The sequence below is a fragment of the Barbus barbus genome (genome assembly GCF_936440315.1).
Source record: "Barbus barbus genome assembly, chromosome: 3".
Classification (NCBI taxonomy): Eukaryota; Metazoa; Chordata; class Actinopteri; order Cypriniformes; family Cyprinidae; genus Barbus; species Barbus barbus.
The window spans coordinates 33,806,133-33,833,406 of NC_136731.1; the positions used below are offsets into that span (position 1 = coordinate 33,806,133).

A 27,274-nucleotide genomic window follows, 5' to 3' on the forward strand; every position below is an offset into this window, starting at 1 on the left:
TTTTTATTTGGCAAATGGCAAATTTACTCAATTCTAAATAGAATTAAATACTTAAAATAGTCTTAACCATGTGTTGTTTGGGACCTTTCTTAATAAGTAACACACACCACAAAATTAATGTGAAAACAGTTTATTTCTGTTAAAATGTTAGAAGCTTGTCCATCAACTTGTCCATTGGCATCTGAGGGGACGGACAGTTGAGACAGCAGGGTGCGTCCTGCTCAGTGGTGAGGTCCCTCGTAACCAGTGGGCAGAGCGTTTGCATGAGAGTTGTGGAAGAGGGAGTGATTCCCATCACCCCATGGCCATGGCTGTGAAAGAAAGACAATGCTATTTGAAAATGATTCATGTCATGTCCAATGTATTTAGGATGTTTTACAAAGTGAAGGCATCAACATCATCTATGTCTGTAGAGGAATCAGAGAGAAGTCCACATCATGCATACTTTGACTGAAAAACCCAAGAATATAGGCACCTTGGTTCGAATACGGAGGTGTGGGTATGGCACAAACTCTGGGTGATCATGAGAATGGGCCTGCATCTTCATGTAAACGTTTGCCATGCAGACACCCACACCGGGCAGGGCTAATATGAAGGACAGGATCTTCCAGGTCCTTGCTGCGTATGATATAAATCATTATCTATTATTAGACTCATTGGTTATTGCGTAAATGTTTTTAAATGATCTGATTTGTGTCAGTATTTCTTTCTTATTGTGTGAATATGTAAATAACCTGAAAATCATTCAATTTTTTTGACATTCTTGATTTTTGAGACATGTAAAGTCATTAATTCACTAAAACTATTTGCTTACAATATAAACCTGGGAACTTGGATAACATCTGCTTATTTTACCCTGTTTCATCTAGCCCACCCTAAAACAACATCTCAAACCTCCTCCTTCATGGCTCCCTTGTGATGCAGCAGCAAGAGCCCGGCGGGCCACCATAGCAGTGGGAGACATCGCCATCTCTGAAGCACAGACAGTAAGCGACAGTTAAGATGATCACTTTTATACTTCAAGAAGATTATGAGTCTGTCATTTATTTTTATTTTTTTGTCTTTTTATTACAATGTAATACAAAATGTAACCTATTCCTGTGATGACAAAGTTGCATTTTCAGCATCATTACTCCAGTCTCACATGATCTTCAGAAATCATTATAATGGTCTGATTTGGTGCTTAAGAAACAGTTATTGTCAGTGTCGAAAACAGTTGTGCTGCTTAATATTTTTTTGTAGAAACCATGATACATTTTTTGGGACTCTTTGATGAATAGAAAGAACAATATTTATGTGAAATAGAAATCATCTGTAACACTATAAATGTTCTTCAGTTCAAAACTTTTGATCAATTTAATGCATCCTTCAATGAATAATAGTATTTATTTCTAAACCTTTTGAATATAGTATAAAACAGTCAAAATATTACAACCTAAAAGTAATAAAGATTCTTTTATGCAAGAGAAATTGTCCAAAAGTCAACTGTAACAGCTTGTTCACAAACCCGTGAAATGTCAGCTGTGTAAGTCTCAGTGTTATTTGTCAACACAAACTTAAATAGTGCCTTCATTTAACCGTGAAACAACAGCAAGAGTCGAGGTGACAACTGAAGCATGGCAGAAAGAGAAGTCATGCACCCGTCTGCACATTTACTGTGGGTTTGAACAGTAGTTAAAGTGAAGGTGATGCAAAGTTTGAGGTCAGATCTCCATTATATCTATGTAAACTTTGTATGGCCTCCTTATACAGTTAGAGGAGAAGGATTTTGTTAATTGTTAGATGTAACTGCTATATTTCTGTTTAAAATAAATTAAAATATAGATGGTTTCACATATTAGCCAGGCTGTGGCCTGTTGCTTATCTCGTCCCTTAACAAAAAGTTCTGTCCTTCAATGCTGAATGCTAACTGAAAGCTTAAACCCCCTTGAAACTATGCACGTGTAGCAATAATAGAAAAACTCTCTTACATTTAGATGAGATTATTTTGATTTGTTGAATAAAGCTCATGTCCCTTGCACAAGGACAAACAAGCTCTCCGTTGAGGGTCGTGTGTTACTGTTACTGCTCTTAAAGAATGAAATCCTCCTCCTTTGCTCTTAATATTTTATGCCTACAGTTCAAAACAGCTAAAATTATACCTCTAATGCAAAGGACACTTACATGCTCTGCTTCCAAAGAGGGTGTTCAGGTGTTTTTGCTCTTTGTTTCTCAGTTATCAGCCACTTTCTCTTTCTACACCTCTGTCTGTTTGTCCTTTGGTCTGTCCTGGCCTAAACCATGAGACTCCTCCCCACTAAAATCTGTCTGTCTGCCAAGAATCATGAAGTTTATATTTGGTAAAGTGCATGGGCAGATCTGTAATGGAGAGAAAGGGGGAGCAATGAGAAGCAATACTAAGCAGATATAGGAGATATTGCAGACTGGCTTGTTTTGTAAGAAAATGTAAGCTCACGGATGTAGAGCTGGATATATGAAATGTAGAAAAGACAAAGGCTATTTGTAGTTAATGAAGTAGTTAATGTAGCTGTTCAGGCGAGAGTTAATAGTTATAGGAGTTATACACACGGCTTGGGTTTCTGTGTACGTGACTAAGAGACCTTATGTCACCTCACCTTTTCAGTTTTTTCTTTATATGTTCAGTACAACACTTCTCTTTTGACAAACGCTTCAGTTCTGCAGCTCTGGCCCCAAAATAAATAGACCTATTAGTTATGTTGTGTATTTGGATGTTGGCAAGCGGTCGTTCACAGATAATATTAATATTAATATTGATTAGTAGAATCGAATGGAATGTTTGGTGGTCGTTTAAGAAACAACATGGAAAAGTTTTCAAATTATTTATAAAGCACGATTTTGTAAAAGTAACATGATTCGAATTTAAAATGTAAATATTTAATATAAAAACGCCATGACTGTAAAGGTTCGTTCTAATTTTATTTCAGATTATTTATTTATTTGCATTGTATATTCATATTTAGTATCTTCATAATTAGTGGTTTCCCTTTGTTCTGCTGTTCATTGATTAGAAATAAGTTCTAATCACTTGAACTGTGAGTGGTATATAAACTTACACAAGGTGGCGCTGTGGGTTTTGCATTGCTGGCAGCTGCATTATAACGATGGGAAATATCTCAAATGTAGATTAGTGCACTAAGTGTTTATCCTTGGCCAGACTGTAATATAAGGCATTTTGTTGTTTATTAGTCATGTGGCTGACATTTGCTACAATTTGCCTACCGAAAAAAAAAAAAGCTTAAAGCTTGTTTGTTGGTCTAGTAAGTTAGTGGTACCTTGAAATCCTTCTGACATCTAAATAATATGAGTTATTCCTTCACAAGCATGCCTGTACCTTAACAAAAATCATAATCAGAGAGGCCATTGTTTAAATTTATGAATTCTCCCAATTGAATAAACTCACAGTTTGTAAAGTGAAGTAAAATGTAAAAGTATGTTTTGTCCATAAGTGTGTGTGCACGTTGATTGTGTCTTCTTTTGCTATTTCAGGGCTGTTCCATGAACCATGAAATGATGTTCTGTGTATATTTACAATGAGTTTTAAAATCTTTGGTATCACTTTTCTTTTAGCTGAAAAAAAACAAACAAAAAAACAGCCAATCAGAATCCATTGGTGTGGACTCTAACATTATAGTATAGTATAAAATAGGCCTTAACTCCACACCATCACACAATATCATTTTGCTTATTTATAAGCATGATTTGCAGTTCTGCTGTCTGCGAGCGGAAATGTTCTCTTTAAATGGATTATGACTGGCTGTCAATATTTTTATTGTTCATCAGCTGTAAAAAATAATTCTGAAAGGAATTTCAATAATATTGTGCCATTATCAATATAGTTATGGTGTGGAATTCTTTTAGATATAGTTTTGCATCTTTATCCTTGTAGTTATTTTCTTTGGCCTAAATGTGCGAATCTCATCCTACAGAATCGTCTGAACATTACTGTCTGCACAACTTCCATTTCCATGTTTGCAATACAAACAGACATTAGTGCCAGGCATGAAGTCATCCTACAGCCCAGGCTGGGAAAGGCTAGCCGGGCATCGAGGATGTTCGTCTAGTTCAGTGTTTTTGTGGGCAGAATCGCAGTCTTGCTGCATTTACACAGGAACAATCACCAAAGCAGATAGACAAGTCAGAAGTATCAGCACAAGCTCTGGATTCTAGCCTGATGAACTGCGAGTGATTTTGGCATTTTGCAAGCTCATATGGAAAATGACTTTTCTTTCTCTAGTGTTTTTGGGGTTAATCTAGCATACACCTGTTTCTGTAAACTTGGCACGCTATTTAGTCTCAGGAGACATGTAGACTCAACACAGTTAAATGTGTATAAATAGAGTAGTAAAGATTTCTTTGGTTTTGACTGGATCCATGAAACTGGCCAGAAACATGACACTATATCATCACTGGCACAGACTCCCTCTGAGGAGGCCCGTGACCAGTGTCTTCAGGGGGATGAATGTAACTAATATTGGCACTGGAAGGTATTTACGAGACTCTTTTTCGCCACCTTCTTCCTCTTTCCTATATTTTCACAGCCACTACTGGTCATGCATGTACCTTAATTCCAGTCTGTTTGGCTGCACATGCTGTGATAAAGGAACTTAACATTGTTATGTGGTCAGAGGTTTTAAGGTGGGATGGAGGATTCCTGTGTGAAATGGGCACTGTCTTAGGTCCGTCTGGCAAGCAGATTGGCAGAGGAAAAGAAACGGATCAAAATAGAGAATGTCAAAAAATGCAAGACATTGCAGAGATGGTGGGATAGGATTGGAAAGTTCAGGTGCTGAGATACAGAAGATAAGGCTATATAGTGATTTGTTCTAACCATTTCATGTTGTGCTTCTTTTTTTTTTAAAGGAATTAGTTTTATTTAGAAAGGATGCATTAAATTAATCAAAAGCTACAGTAAAGACATTTATAATGTTACAAAAGGTTCCACAAAAATATTTAGCAGCACAACTGTTTTCAACATTGATCGTAATAAGAAATGTTTCTTCAGAACCAGATCAGCATAATTTCTGAACATCACATGACACTAAAGACTGGAGTAATGATGCTGAAAATTCAGCTTTGCCATCACAGGAATAAATGACATTTTAAAATATATTATAATGGAAAATAGTTTTAAATTGTGTTAATATTTCGTAATATGACTGTTTTGTAGCTCAAACAGTAGAGCACAGCACTCACAAAAAGAAAAAAAAAGAAAAAGCGTAAATGTGTTTTTTTTTTTTATTAAATGCAACCTTAACTTCTTTAAGAAACATTAAAAAAATTATAATAATTACCAACCACAGTGTTGTGAAAGATGGTGTATATTGTAGGCTACGTCTATAATAGATTTTGAAACACTGTTATAAATAAATAAATAAATGTTGTATCCTTTCTCTAACTTAAAAACATACAATATTAGCTTTCCATCTGTCTTTAACCTCCATGTCCCCCTTTCTTGCGGTCTCATTTCTCTGTGTGTCTTGGACCAGGACAGGACTGTGCTTGTCTGTTTTTAGTAAAGATGTCTTGCTGTGGACTCTTGAGCAAATCCTTGACATGGAGGAATACGCCACTAATATTGTCCCTGTCTGACTGTGTCAGCGTGATACCGGAAAGCAGGAATATCACTGATGGAGAAATCCTACATTTTCTCTGTCTGTCTGTCTGTCCATTCATCTATCTGTCTGTCTCTTTTTTACTTTTGACAATTGCACTGTGTAAAATGGTATCTGAAAAATTATTATGAAATTACAGTATTTAGTTTTACTGGGCCCTTGACTTCAGATAACCACGATGACTAGCATTAACCATATATTTTGACAAACAAGTCAAAATTGCTTTGTAAAGTTGATATGAGGGACAAAGGGTATAAAAATGAGCATGTTTCTGTGGTTCAGTGTGTGTTCCCACCATTTATGCTACACACTGTGGAGCGAAACGCTAACACAGCACCACCACAGGTGCAGGCAGAGTGACATGGGCTAAAAACATGGAGCGCCGTGCCACAGAAATACTAGGTGTGTGTAGAGTTACTCTGCAAGAGTTTATTACGCAGCATGAGCACAGAAGACTGCTTCAGTGCAATAAAAGTGATAAACACTCGTAGCTTTGTCATTTACACCAAAACACACATTCTTACACATACATGCAAAAGCTTTCACAAAGAGTGAATTTCCCTGTGATTATTTATCTTCACCTCTTCTGTGGTGGTGGCACACAGTCAAACTCCTACGGGCCTCAAACTGTGTGTGTGGTATATTTAGAAATGGTAAATTTGCTTATTAATGGGTCTGACACCAGCTATCAGGTATTATGCCGTTCCTTTCTGCTCCAAGCTTCTGGGTGGCTTGTGGTTAGTGTCTGGGTGTCCATTTAAGTGGATAACAGATTCCAAAGATCAGACCTGTCTCTCTCTACGCTTATATTAGGGTTGTGTGCACATAATCTCAGTGACACAGTTTGAATCTTTCTTTGTTTGTAACTTTAACAACATAACAGTGATTTTATCATGATTATCTGCCGTTTTAGTTTGCGTGCTGTCTGCAATGAACTCTTTTTAATAAATTAAGCAGGTAGCTGAGTTCATGGCGCACTGGTTGTGCACATTTTTGCAACACATTAGCACTATTTCAAAACCTAGTGTGGTGTGTAATGTGAGTGGAATGAAACTATACTTTGAAGATAGACAGTTCATCCAAACTTGAAAATTCATCTTTTACTCACCTTCATGTCGTTCCAAACCTAAACGGCTTTATTTGTTCTATCAAATTATATTTTGGAAAATTGTGGTACCTAAACCGTTTGCATTGACTAGTATATTTCATTTGTTTTTGAGCAAATGATGGGGAAAAATGGAAGTTGGTTGTAAATGAAACCTATTTTTATATATTTAAAATATATGTTTTTGTGTTAATGTGTTTTTGAGTAAACAACATAATTTTCATTTTTTGGTGAAAATTTCAGTTTTTCTTTTTTTAATTTAAAATGGTTAGCTTTCAGTTCTTTATCTTATTTACGCAATATTGTTCAGAATCAATTGCATTTTAATTGTATTCATAATATTAACATTTCTGTTGCTTCATCTGTCACCTTAGGTTGTGTAGAATTTTTTTATTGATTTATTTTTTGCTAAATTCATTGCATTCTGGCATTGCGTTGCATTGCTTACTTAAAATTTGGCCAAAAGAATGTATTTTAAGAGGCGGCACAAATTAAGTTTCCTAGGTTTCTGGAACAGACTTTGTGTTGGGACTGTTGTCTACATCTTAAAAACAGAAAAAAAGGTAAATAAACAATATTAAATGTCAGTTATTAAAGTAAAGACAAGAATATCACTGTAGAAAATTAAAGCATTTTCCAGAGGGAAAAGCCAAGTTAATATTGTCCAAACATGCATACTGAGTGTTTAATGAGCATATTCATCATTCATAACACTCCTTGTATAATATGAAGTCAACACAAACACATAGACACCCATCAGACAGGCCACTCATATAAACAAGATTGGAGATGGATGGATGGATGGTGAAAAGTAATTAGTCTAGATTTACACCTGTTTATGTGTGCATTCTGTCTGATGAGTGTCTGTGTTTGTATTACTAAAGATGATAAAACAAATAGATTGTCCAAGAAAAAGAGTGAGTGAAAAGCGTGAACCTGGCTACTGTGATTTACAGTGCAAGGTGGTTCTTCATGCCTTTTGAAAACAAAAAGGCGTAAAAGAACGAATGCAGACAGAAAATGTCAAAATAAACTGCTGATGACGTCGTAGCGGAGGCTTTAAATTGCTGTTCAAATATGACTTCACTGGATTGTGTTTCTGCCAGTGACTGTCCTCTTGTTGAAAACAAGCTTTTATAAATGCTTAATGTGGAACTTTGCTTCTCAACATCCTACACTGGTTTGTATTATTTCTCTGTTTAGAAATCCTCACTAGCAGGACATTTACACGTAAATAAAACAGTCACACAAGCTACACAGAAAACTAACAAGCAGACCTTAAACTTAGTTTAATAACCTTAAACTTATTCACAACAGAACGGCCCTGTCCTTCCTCCATTTGGCTCTTTTCATCACAGGTCTCAGACTGTCTGCTCTCTTTCACAAGTCTCAACCCAACATAATTTAATCTAACTCATTAGACAAATGGCTTATTGGCAAACAGAACAGTATGAAAGTCATCTAAATATGAAAATACTTTCCTTTTTCTTAACAAATGGATGTAAATTTTTTTCAATACTATTGAAGTGTGTGCTTTTAATTTCCTTTATTGCATTTTCTGTGCTTCTTAATATTATATTCATGCTCTTAATGTCCATCTGGAAAATTGGATATTGTTCTAAACTCTTTTAGGGGTAGCTCGAGTATTTTGAGGGCTTAAAAGGGATGCAATGGAACATCTGAGGATAAAGTTAATGAAAACAAAAAGAACACCCATAACCTATATTTTTTCTCTGAATCATTGCAAACAGAAGCTACTGCAGTGACTCACATGGTATAAATCATAGCACTGGATTCTCAGTGTGAGGTGGAGCCCTGTCTCGAGTGTCAGGCCAATGTGTGCAAGCAGACTGACAGAAACCTATCTCTGGGTCAATGCTTAGCCCTTATACAGACAACAAAAAGTCAATTAGTTGCTCTGTTTAGAGATATTTGCAGTTTACTATGTTCATATATTATTATTATATTACAGTATAGTTATATAGTATATTATATTATATATTTTTTGTACATTATCACCTTTTACATGACTACTGAATATGCTACCAATAAATACATGGACATATGATATTGTTTTAGTTGAATTTATTTAATAATATTACCTGTATATTATCTCACTACGAAAAAAAAACAACACTACACTTTAAAAAAAAAAAAGGTTATTGGCATTAATGGTTTCATAAAGAACCAATATTCTTTTAATAAGAAAAATGTTCATTACAGTAAGAAAAAAACAGTTTGGTTCTTTGGGGAACCTAAAATATGGGGAACCTTCTGTGGAATCGCTGTAAAACCTTCTTTTTTGGAACCTTTATTTTAATAGTGTATAACATACAAAAAAATCAGCCTAAAAACAATGTTAACATAATACTGAAGTCCTTTGAGGAAATCTTCAATATAATTGATAAAGGAGAGATGGCTTTCAGTTACCGGGACGCCATGGGCAATGTGAAAATATACTCTTAAAAAGAAATGTTCCAAAAGGGTGTTTTAACAGTTATACCATAGAAGAATCCCAGAAGAACCTTTCAGTGAACAGTTCCTAAAAGAACCATTTTGTAGCAAATTTTAAAAATCTAAAGGACCTTTTTCAACTATAAAGAATCTGCATTTGCAAGATTCCATGGATGTTCAAGGTTCTTCATATAACCATTGATTTATTTTTAAGAGTGTATGTATATCTATAGGGCCATATTACAACAAAAATCTGGATGAAGCCGGCTGTCTTCTTCAGGCTTGGTAGAGCATGAGAAAAGGAGGTGGTAGAATGGGATGAGGAGTGAGAGAAAGGGCAGGTGATTTTGTTAGGGGGTGCCCAATAGAACAGCAGAGGGCAGGGCCGGTCAGAGAATAAATAAAGGCCTGGCGGGTAGATTGGCCAGTGGTGCTGCTTTCAACTGAGGGTACTTGACTCTCACTTCACCAGTGTGCATTTTTTGCTATTTGCTAATACCAAGTCTATCTGTCTGTCTGTTTGTCTGCCAACATGCTGGTTCGAGCAATCCTGCAGACCTCACTGGTCCTGTGGCTGGTACAGAGCACCATACAAGGAGGTAAGTTAGACGTGTCTTCTAAAGGGCTTGTTGTAGAGATTTGAGGGTGAGAAAGAGAAATGAGGAGAATTTGTGATGCACGAGAGGGTAGAAAGTGGGGCAGTGGCTTGTTATGATATTTGAGCACCCATTGTGCCAAATCATTGTAATTATGACTAAAACTAAATGATTTTTATCTAAAATGGGACAAATTATTATAAAAAAAAGAATCTATGTACTGGCACTAAGGTTGTGAGGTTAATTTCAGGTAGGGCTGACCTATGCACTCAAGCCCTCCATTGTGCCCGCGAGGGAGGCCCTTATGTTTGGTTGCTGAGAAAATTACATTTTTATTTAAACTGGCACTTTAAAGCAGAGCAATAGTTAAAGTGAAGCTATGCATCATTAGGTGGAGAGACCAATCATTCAATGCTTTTGCTATCTGAAAACCACTTTGAATGTCTAATAATGAGGACAGATTACAGCAGTTTATTGATTAAATTAAAATTTATGAAAAGATTAAAAATAAAAATCACGTTAAAGAAAGAATGACTAAATCTCTTTCAAACACTTCAAATGCTTTGCAAATCTTTGTCTTTCACTGTAAAAAGTGTAAGGCAAACAACTTCAGCACATTTTTGACTTTTCTCAACTTATTTTTTAGGAAATTTCTCAACTTTTTGTTGTATAAACTTAAAACAACAAATCTGCTGAAGCTGGTTGCCTTAAATTTTTAAGTTTGCCCAATTGTTGTTTGTTTAATATATGCTGGGGGTTTGTGAGTTGCTGAAACGCTAATAATTAATTAAATAATAAAAACACATAATTGAAATGAATAATTTAACAGTAAAAGCAAAGTAAAACATTTATTTAAAAAAGATTCAATGTTTTATTTGTTTACCTGCATGTCATGTGACCAGCAACTGGCAGAAGAGAATCTCACGGGGTACTTTAAGTAGATATTTTAGGTCCAAGAATTTCGGATGACAAAACGTTTGGGAAAATATTTATACCTGCTTAGACTTTTACACCATTTTTTTATAGGCTACATGTAATATGTCACAATGCAGGTACCTGAAATCAGTTTGCATACCAGATTTGAAGCAAAATATGAGTTGGATCTCTGAACACAAGTGCCTGGAAAAGTTAATAGCTGTTAAATACACAAGGTTATATTCAAAAACTTAAAAAAAAATTATAGTTTAAGCTTTGCAAATGTTTTTAACCGTGTGTTTATGTAAATGCTTGCATATACTGCCAATGCACTATTAGATTAAACAGAAATACAAATTTTAGGTTTATAACTGTTAATCCTTTTCCACATATGATATTGCATGTCCTTTGGTGACTATGGCATGAAAAGGCAACATTGAGGTGAAGTAATCACTGAAGAGTGGTGCTTTTCTTTATCTGGTGCCAGTGAGGAAGGAACCAAACAATGAGAAAAGTAACATTATGCATGACAGATCATAGCTTGACTTGCTGTCCATATCTGATGCACTTATTCTGCACCTTGTAGAGACAATCATACGTCGCCTATCAATACTTGACAGACAAAACCTCTTTTTTTAATTCAGTAATTCAGGTCTTTTCAGTCATCTTGAGGCGTTATTGCGCCATCAAATGTTCAGCCAACATAACAGTCACATAAATTAAAAAATGATGTAATAAAATGCACATAACAATTCATTGTTAAATGTCTGACGGCTGTGATAAATGGAGAAAAAACACCTCAGGAAATGAGTCATGGCTCGACGTGTCTGAGTTTGCCTGGATATGCTCCAGCCTCCATAACTCTGACCACAACTTAAACACTCGTATTTCATGTCTGAAGATCAAAACCCAGTGCCTGAAGTGACAGCAGTGGTCAAAATTTGTCGGCCTTCTGTCAGTCCGGACTTTATTCGGCTAATACACAGCCCATTTTGTCCTTACAGTTTCTGGGCATCAATGGAGGCCTGTTGCAAATATACAGAGACAGCGGTTAGTTCAATGAAATTCACACTGCTAAGCTCTTATTACGTCAACTGACATAGTTTCTCAATCGTGGAAGTTAGGCTCATTTCTAAGAATTCAAACAAAGCTAATCTCACTAACTGAGAAGTACCAAAATCTATTTGAGCACCCTCTGCTGAAGTATTTTTTCATGACCTTCATGAGCCCTGCCCTTAAACACATATGATGTTACTAGTATAGTAATATTATCAGATATTATTATGTTGGCCATAATAAGTATTTGCATAGAAGGTTTGTCAGAAAACATGGAATTACCGTGGTAAATCTCCAATATTTTTGAATATGGTATTCTAACCAAAGCTAAAAGCTTTTACACAGTTTTTTATTTCCTTGTTTTAAAGGAGTTAGGCCACAGACTGGAGCTCTGGGAAGATTGGCAAGTCGAGGTATTTTGTGTTTTTTTTGTTTCTGTATATATAGTGTATCAGTGAGATATTACAGAGGGTTAGAGGTCAGAAAATTACATCACATAATGAGTTTCTTCATCAATCCGGCCTTCTATCTTTTCTCTGTAGGTCCTGATATCGGTGTAAAGTCTAGAGGTAAGTCTGTCTGCCTGAACCTGATGGATGCTGCTGAATCCAATGAGAAATTTGCTTATGTGAGTGCAAAGGTCATCTTATATTTCTTTCATTTCTGTACTGTCAGGTCCGGTGGCTGGTATTCTCGGAGCCCGTGGCTATGGGGCAGGCAAGCCAGGAAAAACAGGTGGTACGTGATATTAACCTCTGCTGAAGCTGAGATGAAAATAAGTACAAACAATAAATAAAGGTGTATAATTAACCTTTGACTAAACACATGCCAAAATACACAGAACTGACTTTGAAAAAGGAAGTCAACAAGACAATTTACTAGGGTGTTATATTTATGTATATATATGAAGTGAATGTTAGTCTTGAATTCTGTCATAGCGACCATCTCTGTTTTTTTTTTCTCTCACAAACAGCTGGCCGTTATCTTGGAGGTAAATATATTCTGCTTTTTATTTTGTGTAATGTGCCGCTCAAAAGTTTGGGGTCTGTAAGATTTGTTCATGTTTTTGAAAGAAGTCTCTTATCCTCATCAATACTGCATTCATTTGATAGTTATTTTGTGAAATGCTATTACAATTTAAACTCCAATCTTCAGTGTCACATGATCCTTCAGAAATCATTCTAATATGCTGATTTGCTGCTCAAGAAACATTTTTTATTATTGTCAATGTTGAAAACACTAGTGCTGTTTAATATTTTTTTTTGGAAACTTTTTTGATTAATAGAAAGTTTTTACATTATAAATGTCTTTCCAGTCACTTTTGATCATTTTAATGAGTACTTGCTGAATAAAAGTATACGTCAAAGTAAAAATAAAAAATCATATACTGAACCCAAACTATTGAACGTTAGTGCAAAATGCACACAAGCAGTTGTTCACGTGTGTGTGCAATAATGACGTGCATATGGACTCCATAGTGTGTGTGTAGTATGTGTAATGAATATGGTGTCTGTTAGGGGTGGCATACAGACCCACTGCGGTCAGAGGAGGCCTGACACAAGGATATGGAACACTCGGCTATGGAGGAGGTATGCCATTTCTAAAACTATAATGGGCAGATATCAAATTTTACATCTGATGGATTTATAATTCTTGCATTCATCTCCATGATCCTGCTATTTTGGTCTTAGCTGCAAACCTTGGAACTGGCCTCGGGGCTGCCGGGCTGGGACTCGGCGCAGGGTATGGCCTAGGCAACGGGCTGGGAGCAGCCTTAGGTTATCCAACAGGGAAGCTTGGAGGAAGAGGTGAGAGCTGCTCATTTGCTTTCAATTCATAGGTAGGCTACTCTTGCAACACTTATTCACTGTTTGATTTTGACATTTTCTAGGTTACACCAGTAATGGCTACGGAGCACAGCTAGGTGAGTGTGTGCATCACAACGACCCGAATCAATAAACATTAAATGACACATTCCAGTTTAATGCCATCTCTTTCTGACCTGAAGGTTGTGTAGCAGATTGGATCTGATCTAACCAATCAAAATTTGACCTTGTGCTGTGATTAAAATCTTTCACACGTAGTGATATATGCTGTCCATTTGCCATGATTAGGTGTCATATTTTTGATGAAGATGAGTGGGAGTTTATGTGTCTACCATGAGAGGCTTGCGCTAAACAGGCATTTATTTCTTCTTTCTGTGACCTTGACATGTCTCTTTTCTTGTTGCCAGGTTATGGTGCAGGAGGATACCCTGCCGCTGGACGCGGTATGTAACCTCTCCTTGTCAAAGCATTAGGAAAATGTGTGTTTTTAAACTCAGGGGTCTGAACACGGTTTTGTTCTTTACTCGGGTTGCAATAGCAACCTCAACTGACCAACTTTATCCACTTTATTCCAAGAAACAATTGGATCCTTTTCCCCCATAATATTTTCTTTATTTCAGATTTCTGCAGTATTGGGTGTTTTAGTGATAAAGTGAAAATGTGTTGCCCGATGCAAGATTAACATTCTTTTCAATGCTGATATAGACTAGAAGTATATAGGTGCACTCTGTGCACCAAATTTGTGTTTATTTACACCTTTGTGGCATTTCATAAATATTTTTTGAAAGTACTTTATTATTCAAATAAATAATAACTCAAATCTGCTTCAAAATTGCCTTAAACCTAAAATAAAATGACAGAGCTGTAAAAAATCAAAAGTTGAGAGAACTGAAACGTTTAAGGCAACCAGCTTTAGCAGATTTTTGAGTTTTCTCAACTTGTTGTTTTAAGTTCATAAAACTTAAAAGTTGAGATAACTCAAAAATCTCCTACAAAAATAAGCTGTGAAAACTCAAAAATCTGCTGAAGCTGGTTGCCTTAAACGTTTAAGTTCTTTCAACGTTTTTTTACAGTGTGCTTTAAAAAAAAAAAAAAGGAAAAAAAAATCTACAAACAGGGTAAGAGAAATAAATATTTTCCCTTTCAATTAAGTAGATTTTTTTTTATTGGCAGTTTTTTTTTTCTTGTTTCAAAGCATAAAGTCACTTTATATTGATTGATTTGTCAGAAAACAGTACTTTGCTTCTAAATTAAATGTATATTGATTGAAGAATGTTTTTATAGGGCTGTGTGTATTAAAAAAGGCAAAAATATGTTAGTATTTATTTATTTTACAGTGCATTTATTATCGTGTAGCTGTAGTAATCTGTGTATTAGTATTAATTTAATTTGTAATCATGTTTTGTTCTCTCAGTCCTTTTTGCTTGTTAACCATAATATAGGCGGAGTTTATGTGTCTACCATGAGAGGCTTGCGCTAAACAGGCATTTATTTCTTCTTTCTGTGACCTTGACATGTCTCTTTTCTTGTTGCCAGGTTATGGTGCAGGAGGATACCCTGCCGCTGGACGCGGTATGTAACCTCTCCTTGTCAAAGCATTAGGAAAATGTGTGTTTTTAAACTCAGGGGTCTGAACACGGTTTTGTTCTTTACTCGGGTTGCAATAGGAACCTCAACTGACCAACTTTATCCACTTTATTCCAGGAAACAATTGGATCCTTTTCCCCCATAATATTTTCTTTATTTCAGATTTCTGCAGTATTGGGTGTTTTAGTGATAAAGTGAAAATGTGTTGCCCGATGCAAGATTAACATTCTTTTCAATGCTGATATAGACTAGAAGTATATAGGTGCACTCTGTGCACCAAATTTGTGTTTATTTACACCTTTGTGGCATTTCATAAATATTTTTTGAAAGTGCTTTATGGCGGGCGTGCGCCTACAGGACAACAAGCTATATGTGTTTGCTTCCCGTTTGCCTAGAATCATTTATATACTTTATCCTTGTTTTATTATGTTGCCTACTTGCTTACCCAGACTTTCAAAGCCAATTCATTGCTTTGGAAAAGTGACACTGGCCACATGGTTTATTGTTGTGGATGAGCTAGTGAGTTGTAAGAGAATATGCAGATGTCTTGTGCTATCAGTTTCATATTGGTGGATGTGGATGGTTGTCTGTTTGCACATCATATTTGTCATGGGTGCTGTCGAGTTGGAAATGTTATGTGTGATCTCTAGTCTAAATGTTTACCTTAAGCAATATTGCTGGATGATTTTGCAAATGTCTTATATTTTAAATGTTTGTTGTTTAATTGCAGTAATCATTTATTTGTGCTTTGTATCTATAATGAGCATTATGGGTTGAGTAACAGTCTTCAACCCTGCTCCTGGGAACCCACTGTCCTGCAAAGTTTATTTCCAACCTGCTTCAGCACACCTGTCTTTGTATTTTCAAGCAATCTTGAGGAGCTTGATTAGGTGCTTCAGGTGTGTTTGGTTAGGGTTGTAGCTAAACTCTGCAGGACAGTTGGTCCTCAGGAACAGGGTTGAAGGCCTATGTTAAATCAGTGTTGTAATGTGCATGCTCTTACAAAACATGTCGAAGGACGAACGGCTGATCTAGATTTGGTGTATCAAAGCTGTGAAACTGACACTAACATTGATTTTGTGGTCTTCAGGATATGGTGTACCAGCTGGCACACCCACAGGGCAAGGCTCAAAACTGGGTAAACCCTTCAATCTCTGACTCATTCTTGCATTTCCTTTAGGGATAGGCTTTTTCCCGTTCACAGATCAACATGCTTTTTTCATTTTTAACTGCAGAAACCACCGAAATGAGACATACAGACTTAAAAAAACAACAAAAAAAACGTAACCACACAACAAATAACAGATATCTAAACATTCTTAAATCAAGATACATTTATCTGAAAAACAAAATGACGTAAAATAAGTAATGCGTTCTGAAGAAATTATCAAAATGAAATGTATATAAAAATGTGGTGACTTAATGTACTGTAAAAAAAAGTTGAGTGAACTTAAAAGTTTAAGGCAACCAGCTTCAGCAGATTTTTGAGTTTTCTCAACTTATTTTCAGGAGAATTTTGAGTTTTCTCAACTTTTTGTTGTATAAACTTAAAACAACAAGTTGTGAAAACTCAAATCTGCTTCAAAATTGCCTTAAAAAAAATGACAGAGCTGTAAAAAATCAAAAGTTGAGAGAACTGAAACGTTTAAGGCAACCAGCTTTAGCAGATTTTTTAGTTTTCTCAACTTGTTGTTTTAAGTTCATAAAACTTAAAAGTTGAGATAACTCAAAAATCTCCTACAAAAATAAGCTATGAAAACTCAAAAATCTGCTGAAGCTGGTTGCCTTAAACATTTCAGTTCTCTCAACTTTTTTTTACAGTGTGCTTTAAAAAAAAAAAGTTTCAAAGCATAAAGTCACTTTATATTGATTGATTTGTCAGAAAACAGTACTTTGCATCTAAAATAAATGTATATTGATTGAAGAATGTTTTTATAGGGCTGTGTGTATTAAAAAAGGCAAAAATATGTTAGTATTTATTTATTTTACAGTGCATTTATTATCGTGTAGCTGTAGTAATCTGTGTATTAGTATTAATTTAATTTTTAATCATGTTTTGTTCTCTCAGTCCTTTTTGCTTGTTAACCATAATATAGGCGGTTGTAGCTTGTTGGATTTTTGTCAGTTTGGGCTTCTTTGCTGAAGGTTTAAGAAGTGTTAGAGCACAAAAAGGTCTCAAACTAGTGGATAATCTCTATTATCAGTTTCAGGTCTGAGGTTCAGCTCAGTTGTCCAGCCAGCAGGGGGCAATTTTTTTGGCTCATGCAAAAAGATTAGAGGAAATGTTGAGGAGCATGCAGTAGATGTTTGAATCAGTATATATTGCAGGTCTAAATTATATTATTAATTCATTCATTCATTAATGCATTCATTTATTAGTTGCTCACCAACAAAAGCAGTATTGGTCCGTAAGTACTGGCTGTTCCACCCACTGGTTAAAATATTGATTTTAGATTAGGACCGTATTAGTACCTTTTGAAAGGGTACTGCCCAAGTGACAGCGTTGTAGCTTTTTTCCCAATAATGTAGGAAGCAGGGTGGTGCAGTTCCATTCAGTACCACTTTTTTTGGTCATGTGGTGGTTGTGTACCTGCTTCTGATGCTGTGTGTCTGCTTCTGTAAGCATCTATTGTGTAATTCTGTCATTTTGCTGTGACACAATAGAGATATCCTGTTGTGCATTAGATATTTGTTGTGATGTTTATCTCTCACATCAGGATTCACTATCCTGATGTGCAACTTTGCATAGATGTTTGAGAAGTTAGAATGCATGCTGATTTGGTACCCAATTGTGGTCAAGTTAACACCCTAATACGTGTCATTTACAATTATGTTGCTTTTTATCATTCTCACCATTGAAATCTTTGCCTCCAGCTGATGTATCTGTATTCACAGGTGTTGGGCCTAGAGATGGCCAGCCCATGTCACAGGGAGAGAGGGGCAATGGTAAAGCTCAGTACCTCCATGTGTGGCTGTCATGCTTTTTCAATCTGCTCTCCTGGATTTTTAGTTATAGTATTTTAGCCATTTACACTGCATGATGAGTGGCACATTGCTCCCTTTTATCTTACTATACAATACATGCCTATCCTAAAATGTGTTGGTTTTTTTTACCTTGCTTTTCTCTCCAGCAGAGTAGCAGCTCTTATGCTCTTGCAACAGTAGCATCTGCTATATGTTGATAGTATCTTGGTGAATGTTAACTGGTGTTATGGTGTTTAGGTTACATTCACGGAGGGGTCCCTAATGGACAGGGTGCTATAGCCAATGGTAAGACACCTCTCAGATGTATGTGGGACTTCATATTTGAAAGATTAATTGCTGTATAATATGATTGACATAGTTGTAGTCTATAGTGGAGTGTATATTTGCTTAAGTCGTAACATGAGAAATACTGTTTCTGTGTTCAAGACTCTACTCATTTCAGTTGACAATCTCAACAGCTATTTATGAGCAATGTGTATTCATATGACACATTTAAGTTATACTTTTAAAGGGGTCATCGGATACAAAATTCAAGTTATTTGAACATAAATGTTTGTTGGAAGTGTGTGTACACATCCACCCATAATGATAAAAATCCACCCGGGGTTTTAATCCCTATTTTAAAATCCCCTTTCTCAAATCAGGCTGTTCTGCGAGTCAGAATGACGTAGTTCTGCACAGGCCCCTCCCATGATAGTTGATTGACAAGACCGTTTTACCTTAGACCCGCCCTGAGTGAGCTGAGAGCTGTCCGCCATTGTGTCTCCGGTGCAGGGGAAGACAAGACATCTTCATTAAGCGATTGAGGTGTTTTGTTGTTGGATGTAATAATGAACATAGCAGTTGTCATTTACTCCCTACATCCAAAATGGGCATCCGATGACCGCTTTAAAAACTCATGGCATACACTACAATCTTCAAGCTCATAACATCCTGGACACTGATATTTAAGGATTTATAAACAATGGTCTGAGATTTAGTTATGAAGATAAAGGTTAGGATCATGATTTTATTTTGGCAGTATTACAGCGCATACTGTGAGTGTATATTGCCACTATTTGTTGTTTGCTTTTGGCATCTGCTAGAGTGTTTGGACATCGGAAACAGTGAATTTAGACATCAGGCTTATCAAGCAGATAGTTAGTATACAGTTGTGTACAGTGTCCTCTAAAGGCACAGGCAAGTCCAGATTTTGGGTTTAAAGTAATGTGGTCATGAATGTCTGTGGGACTAATATAGTAATTGTAGTTGCGGTCAATAGGTTTCCCCTCAGGACCAGGAGTGACCAATGGAATGAGAGCTCAAATTAAGGGTAAACACACTCCAACAGCTGAATTAAAGCCAACCAGAACACATCAGACTGTAAAAAATGCAATTCTATTTCAAATTCTTATCTTTGTTGTCTTACGCTACCATTCAGAAGTTTAGGGTTGTTAAGATATTTAAGTTTCTCCCTTATGCTATCCAAGGCTTTAATCATTTGATCAAAAATGCAATAAAACAAATTTATTCCTGTGATGTCAAAGCTGAATTTTCAGCATCATTACTCCAGCCTTCAGTGTCACACGAGACTTCAGAAATCATTCTGATTTGCCGATTTGCTGCTCAAAAAAATAACATTTATTATTATGATCAATGTTGAAAATATTTTTTATAGAAACCATGATATGTTATTGTACCTTATAATACCTTTATCATCCCCAGACTTTTGAACTGTAGTATAGATGTCTATGAATCAAAACTATTGGTACAAGATCGTGTACATTGTGTAGGTAACTACTGTTATGATCTGTAGGCTACGGTCCAGCAACAGATATGAATAATGGACAAGGAATTATAAACAATGGTAAAGTTTTTATTGCCTTTGTAGCATACAAATGATCTGTTCCTATCTGTAAGTAATCAGTAAAACGTTTCTGTAATTACTGTGTATATTCTTTGGAAGTAAAGGGAGAGTGAAAGGCAATGCATGCAAAGAGACTTTTTATAATGCATAAGCATAGAGGTGATGGGAACTATGTTGGACTCTCTGTGTTGCGATAAACCACTGTTGTAATACAATACAGGACCAGTTTTGCCCAACGGACAGGGCACCAAACCATCTAATATGGGTAAACGTCTTCCTATTAAAATGTCACCTGTTTATGGCTGAATGCATGTCACGAGGTGGTGTTTTCTCCAGTCTAAAATCAATACAGTACTCCAACCTTCATCCAATGAAATGAATATATGGCCTTTGACACATTTGAGTGTTAATGATTGTGGACTGGAAAATCCACCCCTCATCATGGACTCATTGCAGCTGCAGGTCTATGAATAAGTGCTTTTCTGTACCACAGCTGTTCAGAAAGGTTTGTGTGTGTGTGTGTGCATGCGGGACTAATGCCTCATCTATTTCTTGGGGCTGTTCTCTTTTCTTTTTATATGCTTCACCTGAGCCTTTATCGTTATATCTGCCTTTGTGCATGCTGCATTATTTCTCTCCCACAGGCCACATGTATGGACCAGTCACACTGTGAATTCGTCCTGCATGATTACTCTGACCCACAGGCCCCTGAACAATCACATTATTCTGTGATGGCCATGATTTTTATTACTAGTGGCCAAAGTTTCATAGTTTGCATATTTTGTTCACAGGATACGGCCTTGGTGCTGCTGGTTATCTTGGAGCTGGTTTGACTGACGGTTATGGAGCAGGTAAAGAAATTGTCAAATATTGTTTCTCCCTCAAAGGTCACAGTATCATTAATACAAGCTCTAGAATATTCATATTTTGCTAAAGCTACCTTATTTTTTTTATTGCTGATACAGGTCTAGGGGCAGGTGGATATCCACAGGGAGTTCGAGCAGGAAAGCAGATTGGTAAATAATGTTTATTTTATTCATTATATAGAGGAGACGCACCTAGTTGTCACAAGGGCTGCATATCAGCAACTGTAAAAGTCTACTTACATAAAGGTGTGTTTTCTACAGTGGTTTGTACACTATTTTTCAAAAGATGGGGGTCAGTAGGATTTTTTATTTAGTAAAAAAACATTGTTCAATAAGAGCACATTAAAATGAACAAAAGTGACAGTAAAGACATTTGTAGTGTTAAAAATGAATACTGTTGTTTTTAAGTTGCAATTCATCAAAAAATCCTGGATAAAATGTATCATGTTTTCTGCATAAATATTAAGCTTCACAACTTATTTCAACAGTGATGATAATGTTTCTTGAACAGCAAATCAGCAGATTATAATGATTTCTCAAGGATCGTGTGACAGAAGACTGGAGTAATCATGTTGAAATTTCAGCTTTGCTTTGCAGGAATAGATTACATTTAAATATATATTAAACTAGAAAACAGCAATTTTAAAATATTTCACAATATCACTGAATTATTGATCAAATAAATGCAGTCTTAGTGAATATAAGAGACTTCTTTCAAAAACACTAAACAAAAATCTTAAAGACCCCTGACTTTTAAAGGTACCAGAACACCTGGTTCAGATACCGATGTTAATTGTTATGATTATTTTTGTGAATTCTGTACACTTTTCTATAGCGGTTGAGTAAACACATCACATTTGTATTGGGGCAAGTTGTCAAATATGCAGAAAAATAGTTACTGGAGTAAGAATTGTGACAACTACTTTAGGCCTTTTCTCCTCTATATAGATATTTAAAATATTGTCCTCCGTTTCTTCTAATGATTTTTCTATTCTTGTCTCTGTTAGTACCCAAGTGAAACCTTTTATAATATCATACGCATGATGCATTAAGCACAAGTGTGGTCAGATCAGCAGGCTGCTGCTTCAGCACAAAGCCAAGGGCTGCTCTAGAGACAAAGTGCTCCTCTAAGACCTCTGCATTTGGGTTCTTGCACAAACATGTGCGTGCTTTTTAGTGCAAGAAACACACAAAATTTCACACTCTGTTATGCTAAATTTTTTCCGAATCATTGTGGTCACAAAGTGGTTGACTTTGACTGTGAAACACAGTAGTGCTTCCTGTGTTACTTTTACACCTTGTGCAGTGTTGAGTTGAATAATGTCTTCTCAGCAGGCTACAGCAATGGATACGGCAGTGAGGTATATGGCACAGCAGACGGTTATGGAGCAGGTGAGTCTGGACTGGATAGGTATGCTGGAGCATGTCCTAATGCCACACTAACATATGAGCATAATTATAATTGAGTGACAATTATAATTATGTTACAGGACCTGCCTACCCATCAGTGTTAGCTGATAATGTTGGCCTGAACGGTTATGAGTGAAACCAACAGCATTGTATTGATTCACACTAAAGAGATTCTAAACACCTGCAATAATGTCAGCACTTCATCCAGTGTCTAATTCACTCCTGTGATTATACACAATATTATTATACTCAAGACTGTAGAAAATAACCTCCTCCAGCCTAATCTGGGTGAAGTGTCTAAACTGCAATAGCTTGAACAATCAGCTGTTGCCTGTGCAATTGCTTTTATAATCTGAGCAAGACTGTAATATGCTCCTAGAATACTATTAATGGAAATGGTAAACCGAGTTTTTAGCATACATTAACTAGAAGCAGCATCATCTGCATGAAATCACAGAGGTTAATGTCTGCTCTTTCAGGTCTCGGAGCTGGAGGCCTTGGAGGTCAAGGGCTGGTAGTGAACCCCGGCTTGGGTGCTGATGCCAAGTCTAGAAAATATGGTAAGAAAAGTCAGTTAAATAAAAAGAAATTGAATTAAACACACTAAGCATTTAACATTTTTTAAAAGTCACTTACAGTGGGGAAAAAAAAAAAATTTGATCCCCAGCTGATTTTGTACATTTGCCCACTGACAAAGAAATGATCAGTCTGTAATTTTAATGGTAGGTTTATTTGAACAGTGAGAGACAGAATAACAACAAAGAAATCCTGAAAAACGCATTTCAAAAAAGTAAAAAATTGATTTGCAATTTAAAGAGTCAAATAAGTATTTGACCCCTTCGCAAAACAAGATTTAGTATTTGGTGGCAAAACCCTTGTTGGGAATCACAGAGGTCAAACGTTTCTTGTAGTTGGCCACCAGGTTTGCACACATCTCAGGAGGGATTTTGTCCCACTCCTCTTTGCAGATCCTCTCCAAGTCATTAAGGTTTCAAGGCTAATGTTTGGCAACTCGAACCTTCAGCTCCCTCCACAAATTTTCTATGGGATTAAGAATTTTCTAGGCCACTCCAGGACCTTAATGTGCTTCTTCTTGAGCCATTCCTTTGTTGCCTTGGCCATGTGTTTTGGGTCATTGTCATGCTGGAATGCCCATCCACAACCCATTTTCAATGCCCTGGTCGGCTTCAATGCCCTGGCCCTGACGGTACATGGCCCCGTCCATCGTCCCTTTGATGCAGTGCAGTTGTCCTGTCCCCTTAGCAGAAAAACACCCCCAAAGCATGTTTCCACCTCCATGTTTGATGGTGGGGAAGGTGTTCTTGGGGTCATAGGCAGCATTCCTCCTCCTCCAAACACGACAAGTTAAGTTGAGGCCAAAGAGCTGGATTTTGGTTTCATCTGACCACAACACTTTCACCCAGTTCTCCTCTGAATCATTGACAAACTTCGGACAGGTGACTTTTCTACAGTTAACAAACTGAGATTAGGAGCACTCCCTTTAAGAGAGTGCTCCTAATCTCAGCTCCTTACCTGTATAAAAGACACCTTGGAGCTAGAAATCTTGCTGGTTGATAGGGGATCAAATACTTATTTGACTCATTAAAATTCAAATCAATTTATAACTTTTTTGAAATGCGTTTTTCTGGACTTTTTTTGTTGTCATTCTGTCTCTCACTGTTCAAAGAAACCTACTATTAAAATTACAGACTGACCATTACTTTGTCCGTGGGCAAACGTACAAAATCAGCAGGGGATCAAATACCCCCCCCCCCCCCCCCCCCCCCACTGTATGCTCATAAAGGCTGCATTTATTTGATCAAAAGTACAGCAAATGTATTGCTTTGAAAAACGATTACAAGTTAAATGACCATTTTAAAGTATTGTAAAAATGTCTTTTGCTGCTTTATAATCTTGTTGAATCTTGATCTTTTTTAGGATTCTTTGATGAATAGAAATTTCAAGCAAACCACATTCATTTAAAATAGAAATGCTTCATATCAATGTAAATGTAGATACTGTCACTTTTGATCAATTTAATGCATTAATTTCTTTAAAAAAAATCTTACTGACGGATTACAGCATTTTCCTACTTCACCTGCTATTGACAAATGTGGCAAAACTTTTCCAGCTCATTTGATCATTGTTGAGTCATGCTAATGTCTCTTCTTCTTTGTCTAGATACGTCTTAGTGGCTGTGGTTGCTTGATCCTATAATACCTCTGGTTTAATTTGTCTAAAGGGGCAGGTGGAGTTCTTGGAGCTGCCGGATCCTTGCCCTACGGTGGCCAGCCTGTGGTCTCAGCTGGACTTGGCCCTCAAGGCAAGACTGGTAGTTATGGTGGAACTACATATGGAGGAATACCAACCTTTGGGTCAGACACTTCTTTGGGTACGTGCATTGCACACGTTTGTTATTCAAATGCATCATGCAAATCTCAGTTTTCTGGCTATCCTGATGCTTTGCCTGAGGATTTGACTTGCGCACATGTTCCCTGTAAGAAAAAGAAAGAAGATTTTAACAAGAGAATAAAGAGTATTAATAAACCAAACATGATTATAAAGATCAGAAAACTATTATAAGAAAGAAAGTAAAGATGATCTGTCTTCTATCAGGTGGTACAGGTGGAGCAATGGAGCCTTTAGCAGGTAATATTGTGTAGTTTTTAGGAAATATATTTCAAATCATTTTTTTCTGATTACAAAATGTTACTGCCGCAGGCGGAGCTGTAGGCCAGATTCCTTACAGTGGACCAGTCATTGCAGCTGGGGTTGATGGTAAGTTGGTAAGAAAAAGAGAAAAACAGAACATCATGGACTGTCTGATTGTGACACAGGTGTGAATGTGTTTACCTGCAGTTGATGCTGGTCATCCTTTTGGTGCTGAGCAGCTCAGTCTGGGTGCTGATGCTACAAAGACAGCCGCCAAATATGGTGAGAATATGAGCAGTTTTGTTTTATTCATATACATCTAATAAATAGCTATTAAATACACTTCCAGAAAAAGTTTGGGGTTAATAAGATTTTTTTAATTGTCTTGAAAGATAGTACTAGTTTTATTCAGCAAGGATACATTAAATTGATCAAAAGTGATAGTAAAGATATTTATACTGTTATAAAAGATTTATATTTTTCTCTTTCAATTAAATGCTGGTCCTTTAAACTTGCCATTTATCAAAGAGTCCTGAAAAAAATGCATCACAGTTTCCACAATAATATTAAGAAGCAAAACTATTTTCTACATTGATTGCAACTTGAGCATCAAATCAGCATATTAGAATGATTTCTGAAGGATCACGTGACACTGAAAACTGCTGAGAATTCACCATCACAGGAATAAATTGCATTTTAAAACAGCTGTTTTAAATTGCAATATTATTTCACAATATTATAGATTTATTGCTGTATTTTTCATCAAGTAAATGCAGTCTGGGTGAGAATAAGAGACTTCTCTCAAAAAACATGACTCCAAACTTTTGAACAGTAGTGTATGCATTAAATATCTAATATCAACTGATTAAATAATTAAATCATCATTGATATTGACTGATAACTGGTACTGATATCATGCATGCCAAATGACTACCTGTCTGCGTTCTCATCTTCATCATTTCTCCACTAACATGCTGAAACCTAGCAGACATCATTGACTAAATGCATAAATACTGTTGACTATTAACCAGTGTGGTGACTGATCATTTCAGGAGCAGGCTATGCAGCTGCACTAAGTACTGGTGGTCAGGGCCCCTATGGTGGTGAGTAAATCTGTGACATAACCTAATGACCTCTGTTAAGGTCTAATGTGTGGTTAGTTTCACTATGTTCATTTCTTTTTTCACAGGACAGAAGGATGGAAGCAAGCTTAGTGGCATTTATGGGAATGGGTATAAAGGTAGATGATATATTAGAAGATGTTTATTCTTAACTCAGCATATTGTGTCTTTTACCTTTCTCATCCATCTCTTCTCATCTTCCTTTTCTGTCTAGGCTGATTTCCAAGGCCATGATGTCTGTTAACCTCGTCAGTGTTTTTTAGCCCCTTTATGCTTAGTGTTCCTCACCGTTGTGCAGTTTTGTGACATGTTTTTGTCTGCCATATTGTTTTAGTGTTAGTTTTGTGCCCATTTGTGTGGGCATGTGTGTTTGGTGTGGTTTTGATGTTCATTGTTCTGTTCCTTAATGTTTGTGGCTGTTCCCCCAGTCTGTTTATTTGTCTTGTCCAGTGGAGTGTTTCATGTCCCTTGTGTCTCTGTATCTAACTAAAACATGCTAAGCACTTCATTGGCTGTTATTTGAATTCTTATGAAACACTAAATATTCCACCTCCTAATCTGACTCCTTAGTGTTTGTTTGACAACTATCAATGAGGGTTTCAGGAACTGCCCAGTCCTGCTTGATGGCAATTATGGGGTTTGATCGTGCACTATTAGCATCAGAACAAACTAAAAGATGGTTTTGAATTCTGTTGTGAGGGCATGTTTTATCAAATGAAACATTACGTAATGTATTAAAGTGAGTGCTAACAAAATGACATAGTCATAATCTTGTGAGCTCTCATATGGGTAAATGTACTGCTCTCAATTCTAATCTGTCTACAGGAAAACCACATAACAAGCATCCTGTGTCACACTTATGAGACAACATTTAAGAGGAAACAAGTCAGAGCCATTGTTAAAGGGATAGTTAAACCTATCCCTCTGTCATCATTTACTCATTTACCTCGTGTCATTCCAAACCTGAAAAAGACTTTCTTTCTCTAAATGTCTGTTTTTTTTTAAAGGTCTATACAATAACAGTCAGCGGTGTCCAGTGTTGTTTTCAACCCTGCTTACTTAGTTTATGGACAAAAACAGTTCAAACTTTGTTCAAAATATCTTATTTTGTGTTCCTCAGAAGAAAGAAAGTCATACAGGTTTTAACGACATGAAGGTGAGAAAATAGTGACAGAACTCTTATTATGCCATTTTTCAACTATCCAGATGGGCCAGAAAAACA

At 36.4% G+C, this 27,274-nt stretch overlaps 2 protein-coding genes across 5 annotated transcripts; one reads left to right on the forward strand and one right to left on the reverse strand.

Moving 5' to 3' along the window:
* Positions 1-120: 120 nt before the first annotated feature.
* Positions 121-2,292, reverse strand: LOC306847778 (cytochrome c oxidase subunit 6A, mitochondrial-like). Its single transcript, XM_079381925.1, has 4 exons — positions 2,164-2,292; positions 895-972; positions 476-618; positions 121-311 (listed from the first exon to the last, which is right to left on the reverse strand). The coding sequence occupies exons 2-4, from the start codon at positions 968-970 to the stop codon at positions 222-224; spliced, it is 309 nt and encodes a 102-aa protein (XP_079238051.1). The 5' UTR covers positions 971-972; positions 2,164-2,292; the 3' UTR covers positions 121-221.
* A 7,256-nt stretch (positions 2,293-9,548) lies between these two features.
* LOC306849773 (uncharacterized protein) lies at positions 9,549-26,607 on the forward strand. Of its 4 annotated transcripts, none has more exons than XM_079385070.1 (27): positions 9,549-9,791; positions 12,128-12,172; positions 12,302-12,328; positions 12,435-12,497; positions 12,733-12,750; positions 13,277-13,348; positions 13,451-13,567; positions 13,651-13,683; positions 13,993-14,028; positions 15,122-15,157; positions 16,263-16,310; positions 18,068-18,118; positions 18,395-18,442; positions 19,419-19,469; positions 19,953-20,003; positions 20,224-20,268; positions 20,795-20,854; positions 20,969-21,019; positions 22,202-22,261; positions 22,759-22,839; positions 24,522-24,671; positions 24,896-24,928; positions 25,001-25,057; positions 25,139-25,213; positions 25,984-26,034; positions 26,121-26,171; positions 26,267-26,607. In XM_079385070.1, the coding sequence occupies exons 1-27, from the start codon at positions 9,725-9,727 to the stop codon at positions 26,269-26,271; spliced, it is 1,482 nt and encodes a 493-aa protein (XP_079241196.1). In that variant the 5' UTR covers positions 9,549-9,724; the 3' UTR covers positions 26,272-26,607. The 4 variants fall into 4 exon arrangements, with proteins under 4 accessions (XP_079241196.1, XP_079241197.1, XP_079241198.1 ...); XM_079385071.1 differs by having other exon boundaries at positions 9,619-9,791; positions 22,205-22,261; XM_079385072.1 differs by lacking the exon at positions 24,896-24,928 and having other exon boundaries at positions 9,619-9,791.
* Positions 26,608-27,274: the final 667 nt, after the last annotated feature.

What these genes read in the sequence shown, in the direction of transcription:
- LOC306849773 (XM_079385070.1), top strand. Translation starts at nt 9,725, where the DNA reads ATGCTGGTTCGAGCAATCCTGCAGACCTCACTGGTCCTGTGGCTGGTA. An exon ending in ATACCCTGCCGCTGGACGCG is followed by an intron (nt 14,029 to 15,121) that starts GTATGTAACCTC and finishes TCTTGTTGCCAG; the next exon opens with GTTATGGTGCAGGAGGATAC. An exon ending in ACAAGGAATTATAAACAATG is followed by an intron (nt 20,004 to 20,223) that starts GTAAAGTTTTTA and finishes AATACAATACAG; the next exon opens with GACCAGTTTTGCCCAACGGA.
- LOC306847778 (XM_079381925.1), bottom strand. Translation starts at nt 970, where the DNA reads ATGGCGATGTCTCCCACTGCTATGGTGGCCCGCCGGGCTCTTGCTGCT. An exon ending in AGGGAGCCATGAAGGAGGAG is followed by an intron (nt 619 to 894) that starts GTTTGAGATGTT and finishes TATCATACGCAG; the next exon opens with CAAGGACCTGGAAGATCCTG. An exon ending in ACCTCCGTATTCGAACCAAG is followed by an intron (nt 312 to 475) that starts GTGCCTATATTC and finishes TTTCTTTCACAG; the next exon opens with CCATGGCCATGGGGTGATGG.